At 43.6% G+C, this 8,928-nt stretch overlaps 1 protein-coding gene across 1 annotated transcript; it reads right to left on the bottom strand.

Moving 5' to 3' along the window:
- Positions 1–5,875: 5,875 nt before the first annotated feature.
- Positions 5,876–7,731, bottom strand: LOC100831402 (5-epiaristolochene 1,3-dihydroxylase). The gene is made up of 2 exons (XM_003580988.1): positions 6,829–7,731; positions 5,876–6,499 (listed from the first exon to the last, which is right to left on the bottom strand). The coding sequence occupies exons 1-2, from the start codon at positions 7,729–7,731 to the stop codon at positions 5,876–5,878; spliced, it is 1,527 nt and encodes a 508-aa protein (XP_003581036.1).
- Between the last annotated feature and the right edge of the window lie 1,197 nt (positions 7,732–8,928).

Genomic DNA, 8,928 nt, shown 5'->3' with positions numbered 1-8,928 from the left:
CACCCCAAACCTTTCCAAATTTTGGGCAAGTTTGGGGGATGTGTACGAACAAATATGACATTTTGTCCGTTTAGAGGATGCCATTGGAAGATGATTTAGGGAACAAAATGTCCATATCCCTCAAATAAGACATTTGGGATAGCTAAACGCTTTCTCTTTTTTCCTTTCGGAAAAAATAGAGCGATGAGCTCCTGCCGCTTGCGAGCGATTAGCTCGAGTGAATCAGGAACGTCACAGAAGCGTAGCACGTGAGACTTTTGCGGCCAGGAGCGAACGGGAGCTCGGGAAGTGTTGGGCTGGCCAGCAGCGGAGGTGCCTTTCAGGATGGCAACTGGGCGGTTCGATCAAATTCATATCTATATCCATCACCAGACCAATTATCCATCCATGAAAATATTCGTGGATGCAAAACAATATTCACATCCATATCCACCAGGTATCCGGATATCCATAGATTATCCATATCAATGCAATATGCTCCCTCCGTCCAATATTAAGTGAGTCAAATTTGTGGTGGACCCAGGATAAATTTTAAGGTACTGTGGCGGAGTTTACACGGCAAAAAATCATATCATAACTATGCGAAAGCTCATTGGATTACTAGATATATACTTATATTACTTTGTGTTCAACAAACATAATAATAATCCAAAAATAAGATATTTCTGTTTTTTTCTAGAATAACAAATAAGATATTGCTGCTCAAAATACCTTAATAGATGACACTTGCGTGGATGACCGATCACCGATTTATAATCTATATTAACCAAAAGACCATATAAATACTCCCTCCGTCCCGAAATAAGTGACGTGGATTTGTATACGTGGAAACGTCACTTATTTCGGGACGGAGGGAGTACTTTATTGCAGCAACGGAAGATACATCTATCGAGTAGTGGATCCACATATCAGTAATTTATTTATTTTAATAAATACCGGGTATTCATGGATATCCATGGATCAAATATGATATCCGTTCCCGCTCCATGAGTTTGGCAGGTATCCATTCGTGGATATCTATGAATCGAAAACCGGATCCATGGGCTGGATATCCATCGATATCCACATTTTGACTATCCATTGCCATCTTGAGGTGCCTGCAGCTTTTCTTTTACCCATTCAGTTCTTTATCAACGTATCTCCGCTAGACACTAGTACTATATACACACATGGTTTGGGCCCCTAGATTGGACGGGTCCCGGGCCGTCGCCCTTCTTGCCCTGGCCCAGGGCCGGGCCTGGCAGGGCGTCCGTTTTGTAAACGAAACGGGATTTTTCAAGCCAGAGTCCGTTTCTTATCTTTACTACTACTTAATTTACAGTTTGGTACGTTGGTCGTCGGTCCGTCGCCCCAAATTCACAGAAATTACATCAGTATGCCACCGCCCAAAATCCCGCCGCAGGGTAAGTTCCACAAATTAAGCCCATAGCAAGGTAAGTTTCACAAATTAAGGAAACCATGCGTAATCTATATATGAGAAAATTAAGCCAATGTGGAAGATAAGTTCCACAAATTAAGGTAAGTTCTGCGTTTGTCAATTACGTTTTGGAAAGAAAAAAATTCGATCGGTCGATGGACATGCGTAGTCTATATTTGAAACGTAAATCATTGAAAAATTTATGTCTCCATTGCAACGCACGGCTACCTAGCTATCTTACGTGGAGTCCGAGTTGGAGTCGGACTCGGTTACACGTCTGGCCATAATCAGGCCCATGTAATGAGAGAGCGCGCGGCCACAACAGCCCAGACGATTGAGTCGAGAGGTCGAGATTGAGAGGCAGCAGTTGCTGTAAACAAAAAGGGAGAGTTCGCAGTTGCTGTAAAAAAAAAAAGGGAGAGGCCGCCGTCATCGTGACCTGAGATCGTCGGTCGCCCCCGCCGCCGCCGCATCTTCCACCAGTCTGCGCTGGTGACAACCCCCGCCATGGCGATGCTCCGATCTGCTATTGGACTCGCTCTCCGGCAGTCGGCACCGGCCTCTCGCCTCATCAGCAACGCCGCCCGCCGCAGCAACCCCGCATCCAACGTCACCACCACGGTAGGCGCCCTTCCATACTCTACGAGGATTTAATTTGATTTCTTTTATGATCGGGTTGTTAGCTTAGGGTTCCCCGCGAAAAAAAAAAAGCTTGGGATTACATGATTTTATTTGGTATTTGCCGTATCGGCACGGTATTAGCCAATTAGGTCGAATCACTATGGCAACTCAGTCCCCCAGCCTCTCCTTTATTAGCGACTTCAGAAACATATAGGTGTACCTACTTTCAAATATTTCAAGAAAAAACAATCTAGTATCTAAAAAAAAAGTGTAGTTGTTAATCCCCTTCCCCTGTAAGAAACTTCAATTTGGTTAACAGTAACATGTGTATATTGATCCATAGACAGATAGACCTCATCTCTTCTTCTTTTTTTGTCTTCAACTATCACATGACTTGAGTGTGCCTTTGTTATGCATCAATTTCTCTGCCATCTTACCTTGTTGGGGTTGTTGATTATTTTCTCTGGCTGAATTTACAAGATAAGCTGTTCGTTAGGCTTGTTTCTATTAGGTTCATACAATTTAAATTGTTGTTTAACTTTGTCTTTATGCTTACTTTAATAATTGAAGAAAAAATTCTTCATTTTGTACCGAGTGCAAAAGTTCTGAGTGTCCTCACTCCTAAGGCTTCTGGTCACATGAAAATGTATGTACAAACGACCTAACAGTGAAAACCAGGTGGAAACAATGTTTAGAAGTTTCAAAAAGTTCCTAGAAAAATAATGTATGTTGGGAAGGTGAGGTTATGCTAACATGTAAACTATAGTCCCAAGTTAAAGTTAAATTCATGTGGGATATATGCAAAAGAAACAAATTAAACAATGGATGGCAAACAGTTAAATCCTCACTATATGCTGATATTGTTTTTTATGTACCTCCCAAATGATTATGAGTTTGAACTCGATCTTGCATGTCTATAGAAAATCACCCTCTCAACACACTACTCCGATCCATAAAAAGTGTCGCCTACTTAGTACAATATTTGTACCAACTTAGTACAAAATAGGCGACACTTTTTATGGATCGGAGGAAGTATGTTTTTCCTAGAATTTTTGGAACTACTGATCATAGTTTTTACCTTTCTAGTGTTAAGTTTTTCACCATGACGTGTTTTCCAGCAGATCTTTTCTCTGTGGTATTCAGTGAACAATTTTGATAATTTATTTGATTTGATTTGATTTGCAGCGGACGTTTTTCACTGATAGAGTTCATGGATTGAAGTATGAAAAATTTACCTGGTACGTGATCATCCTCCTTTTCTATGAAACGTGAGGCAGTGTTTCTGTGTTATACGAGCCGGCCCATGAAATTGTCGATACTCATTCATTAGCTGACAACTGAGGTGGTTTTGTGTGATTCTTGGCGGAAAAACATTTTGATATTGGCATACACAGCTGTTTGCGAACTTTAGAGAATATACACAGAGTTATCTGTGAATATGTTTCTGTTTACTTATGTATGTGCTCTTATGTTCAAATTTATTTTTGGACTTGTGAGATTTGAGCTCTTATTTGAATTGGGATTTGGGAGAGGTTTTCAACTTGCTTTCATTATATTCTTTTGGTCATATTGATTTCCCTATTTCTAATCAATCTATTTATTGATGGTGGCTTATACAGGGATAGCATGCAAGCTTTGTTTGCCAGCATTGCCTTTGTTGGAGGGATGATGTTTTATCACACTTCACATAAAGCGAATAATTCGTCTGGAGCAGGCGAGCAGCCATGTCTCAGAAAAAAACTAGTCTAACTTAATTTTCTTTTTTAGAATACACCAAAGCTGGTGTATCATCCCTTGATAGAAGAATGCGAGCATCAAACCCCAAAGGGCCAAAGTACAAGTCGTTCAGCCGGTGTCTCTCCGGTCAGCACCCACCGAAGGCAGGCTGAGTCAGACTGGTCTTCTGGCACTTGTAGCTTCAGTTGTATTGTTCTAATTGAGACGGACTATGTATATAGGTGACCAATCATTGTGTTATACACATGAGAAATAAAGAGAAAGAAGTCCTCTCTGAATTTACTTGATGTCAGGTTGCCGGTGGGTATCCAATACCCGTTCCCTTGTCCATACCCATATGAACGGGTCGGGTATGGGGCAGATTTTTTCTTACCCATACAACATGGGGAGGGTCCGGGCATTATCCATCTAGGTTACTAGGCAGAGACAGTTCCCAAATCGATCAAGTCTTGATGTACTCCTTCCGTTCCTTAAAAATTGACATATTAGTTTTCATTAAGACAAGTTTTTGACCACAAATTATTATGTCAAAGGTGTGGTTTATATGACTTGAAATTAGTATCGTTAGATTAGTTATCAAAAGTATTTCATGATACTTGTGGTTTCATGTCATATAAACCACACTTTAACATAGTAATTTGTGATCAAAACCTTGTCTTAATGAAATCTAATATGCCGATCTTTAAGGAACGGAGTGAGTACTTGTGCATTCGTCCTGTTTGACGTTGTCGCTCTAACTGAATCCGGACTGTACTACTCACTGCGTTTGTTTGAGTTATTGAACAACTTCAACAACGATAAAGGAGATCACTGGGTGCTACTACGAGTGGAGGTTAGGTTGGCCTGCGAACAAATAAGGTAACGGTTGTGTGCCGGTCATTTCACAGATTGGTACTTTCAGTAACCACATGGGTTTAAAAGGTCTGAAGCAAAATGAGATTTGCTGAACAATTTTCTTGCGCAAGTGATTGACGACTGTGATAGCGTGAGGTTCGACATTATTTCGAAGTATCTGCTGATTTCTTCCTTTGCACGCGGGAACACAGGATGCTAGCTACATGCATTTCGGGACCGTTATTTTCAAAATCAAGCCCTGGGTTTGAACATCCAGAATTGCCAAATGCATTTTGGTGATCGGTCCATGATACAGAAGCTGATTGACACAATGACACGTCGTTGTGACAGATGAGGGAAAAATCGTGCATCTTTTCGTGCGTCTTCTGGATCGGCAGCAAACTGCCTCCATTTCTATCCTTGGGTCTCGGAATCAGCAACCACGAAGCCCTCGTCAGTCCTCACATTCCGGCCGCGCCTACATCTGTTTCGAGACATTGAAGGTAGTTTCGTTTCATTGTTCTTAATTCTGTCGTTTAGGTTCTTCGATTAGATGAAGTTGCAGCAGTGAAGTTAACCTTCACTCTCGGGGGCAAAGAATTACTGCTCTAGGACTTCTTTTTTCCTCTGTCTATAGTTGTGAAATCATGTTTTGTTGCTCTGTCTTATGAAGAGGAGAGGAAGATCTAGGAGTTACTCCAAATTTGTTTTTTTTTAACCAAGTCAGAATTTGGTTTATATGTGCTAAATTTGGTTTTGCATGGTATATTACTCTAACTTTGTACAAAATTTCTCACACTTATTATGAATCGGAGGGATCAGTATTGAAAAGAGAAGGAATGAGAAGGAATAAACATAGGACCACGAAGTCCACATTTTATAAGTAGCAAAGAAGATACACGTGTTCAAAACATTGACAATTAATCTCAACTTTAAAGAAGAAAGTCATCTAGGACGGTGCGAGACATGTGTCATCTTCTCAGTTGGGTTGAACTTGATCTATAAATAGACCAAGTTGTATTTTTTTTCCCTGGCTGAACGTGAAAAGCATTACACGAAAAATTGGAAAATCGAAACCATAAATATAGCCATAATAACTTTGTACCTCCAATAAATTGTCTGAGTATAATACAAACACAACCTTTTTCTTTCATAACACACATGGGAATTTAATACAGTAATATTAGAAGTATACAAACATGATGGGTCGAGTAAGAAAGGTCCAAACATGTATGAAATGCACAAATTTAACCGTATTCAGTGACTTTAGAAGACAGCGCACGTCCTTGGAATAGCTATGACCTTCAAGTCATGCTTTCTACCCACGGCCAACCCAAACTTCTCAGACATATCTATGGACTTCGGGCTGGCCCCGTCAGGGAGCACCCAATCGAAATGGTACAAAAGGTTTGCTAATGCGATCTCCAAGGTTGACGTGCCAAACAACATCCCAGGACATAGTCGTCGCCCAGCACCGAAGGGAGTGAACTCAAAGTTTGTTCCCTTATAATCCACATCGTTGTTCTCAAATCTCTCTGGTTTGAAAGCTTCGGGATTGTCCCAGTATTTAGGATCCCTAGCAATTGCAAAGACGTTAACATGTATTTTGGTACCTTTTGAAATGTTGTAACCCATGATTTCACAATCTTCTCTAGCCTCTCGGGGGATGAGTAGAGGACTAGAGGGATGCAACCTTAAGACCTCCTTGATGACCATCCGCAAGTATTGGAGTTCACCAAGGTCAGTGTTAGTGATGATAGCCCGTTCTTGTCCTAGCGCTTTCCGAACCTCTAGCTGTGCCTTCACCATTGATTTAGGGCTTCTCAAGAGCTCTGACATAGCCCAAGCCAAAGTGTTAGAAGTGGTCTCGCTGCCGGCTCCAAACATGTCCTGGAAAGATTATCGTATATTAGTTAGAAAAGAGAAATATATAATGTAGAATTAATATAACGGTCAACTGATGGGTAGTGGCATATTCGTACCCCATACAAAATTTGAGTGACAAATTTGGAACAAGGAAAATCCGAGCTGAGCTAGCAAAGGATATGGATATAAGTACAAATACGGTCATGACAGTATGTGGGATATTTCATCAAGTTCACGGACCGTAATTTTTGATTTTGAAAATACAGTGACTAAATTGAGATTCGAAAACAAGTTTAATGACCGTGAATGCATTTTACTCTAAAAAAATGTTTTACATGACAATATATACTCACTGTCATGACGACGCCCATAGTCTCCGAAGTTAGAGGGAATGCCAGCGAGTCCTCCTCCTGCAGCCTGAGAAGCACGTCGAGAAAGTCCTCATCGTCAATGCCGCAGGCACGGTCGGCACCGCGCTTAGCCTTTCGCTCCTCAATGATGTCGCCGATGATGCACTGCATGCCGCCGTAGTAACTCTTCAGGTCTCGCTCGTCCGAGGTCAGCCACCGGACCAGGCGCGACGACGGGAAAAGATCGGCCGGGACGAAACCTCCGAGGAGCCGGATCATTTCCTCTAGCTGGTGGAGGTACTCGCTCTGCTGCGTGCACTTGCCACCGAACACCGCTCGCATCACGATGTCATTGGACAGCACCGCCATCTCCTTACTGAGGTTGAAGACCATGGCGGCGGAAGCGGCGGCGGCGACGGAGCGGAGGAGGCGAGCCACCTCCTCCGCCCTGATGGACGCCACGCGCTTGACCTGCCGGGCGTTGAGGAGCTCAACGATGCACAGCTTGCGCATCTGGCGCCAGTGGTCGCCGTAGGGGGCAAGGACGATCCCCTTGCCGCCGCAGCCGACGATGTCGAGCGTCATGCTGCTTGGCCGAGTCGCGAACGTCAGGTCCTTTGTCTTCATCACCAGCTCCGCCGCCTCGGCGCTCGAGACCACCACGTTTGGGACCTCCCCCAACTTGAGGAACATCACCGGGCCATGCCGGCGAGACAGTTCCGTAATCTTGTGGTGCGGGAGACCACCGATGAGGTGGTGGAGGCTGCCGATAATCGGAAGGGTCCATGGCCCAGGGGGATGCTGCTTCTTGAGTTTCTTTTCGTCGCCGGGACTGGCTTTCAGCTTGACAAACCAAAGGAGGACTGCCGTGGCTAGGGAGATGAAACAAAAGCTTAAAACCTCCATGACACACGCAGGTTGGCAAGTGGAGTACTACTACTACCTTAACAAACTAATTAGCTGTTAGCTTAACCATATGGTCCACTATAGCTAGCATACATACTTATAAGAACAGAAAACCAGTGAGTCTACATATATTTTGAAACATTCGTTAAATTTATTTTAAGGGATATTAATACATCAAGGAGCCATCCTAGCCTCCTAGCAGCCCCATGTCGTCACTAACTAATTTACTTGATGCATATATCCTAGCAGCCATTTTTGTTGAGCCATCATAGGAAACGTCATCACAGTTTTTTCTACGAGAGTTTTTACGGTACCCCAGTACTCCATTATGAACCGACGGAGTACCAGGCAAATCAGACCGCCCCGTCTAGGAGGGTAATTTAGACTTTTCTGGTCTCGTCTAATGAGGATACAACTAACTTTTATTTTGGATCTAACGAAGGACCGTCGTCGCGCCCTACTCCGGTGATGATTCCGCCGTCACCTCCCAGATCGTCGGGCACCTGCAGCCATGGCCTCTTCCTCCCACATCGTGCCACCGCGTCCATGTCGCGCTGCATCTCCGGCCATACACCCCGCTTAGTCCTTTTATTTGCATCACATCTTCGTCGTCCTGTCCGGAGCGCCATTGGCGCAGCCCGTTGGAGCAATTTTTCTACGATGTCTTGTTCCAAGGGGAATGCAAGTTACTAGTTGATTATCGTCCTCACAGGCTCACAGTTTCTCCACCGATTGATTACACAAGGACAGATAGGAGATGTCTGGTCTAAAAATCACAACAATTGAAATTTATCTATGTTCCAATACCTAGAACTGAAACCAAAAGTAAAATTAGATTCACTTGCGTGGACGTGGAATATTGGTGGAGATAAGAAGGCTAGATGGCCGTCAGGAGGAGACAGGGGCGCTGGTGGTGTGCCGGCATAGCAGTAGGATCCAGGGAACAGAGTCCTCGCAGACACCATCTCCAATAAATCTCCATCACGGGAACCTATGCCGGCCGTCCCTGAAGTCTGAAGCCATCGGCCACCATGAGATCAGATAATCAGAACGTGGCTCGTCTTCATGGTTGCCGGCTTGCTGTCCTTGCTTCTCCAGCTGGCAGCTGCCCGTATAGGTACAAGTATTGTCATCTGGATTTACGATTTTACCCCATAAGCTTGGTACTCCCTTGTTTTCCTAGACGGTACTCCTTTC

Source organism: Brachypodium distachyon, chromosome 5 (genome assembly GCF_000005505.3).
Source record: "Brachypodium distachyon strain Bd21 chromosome 5, Brachypodium_distachyon_v3.0, whole genome shotgun sequence".
Lineage (NCBI taxonomy): Eukaryota > Viridiplantae > Streptophyta > Magnoliopsida > Poales > Poaceae > Brachypodium > Brachypodium distachyon.
The sequence above is the reverse complement of the archived record's forward strand: the minus strand, read 5'-3'. Positions and strand labels throughout refer to the sequence as shown.

Bases quoted from the DNA above. Each gene is read 5' to 3' on its own strand.
- LOC100831402 (XM_003580988.1), bottom strand. From the start codon at position 7,731: ATGGAGGTTTTAAGCTTTTGTTTCATCTCCCTAGCCACGGCAGTCCTC. The intron at 6,500-6,828 runs GTGAGTATATAT...TAATCTTTCCAG, and splicing joins CTATGGGCGTCGTCATGACA to GACATGTTTGGAGCCGGCAG.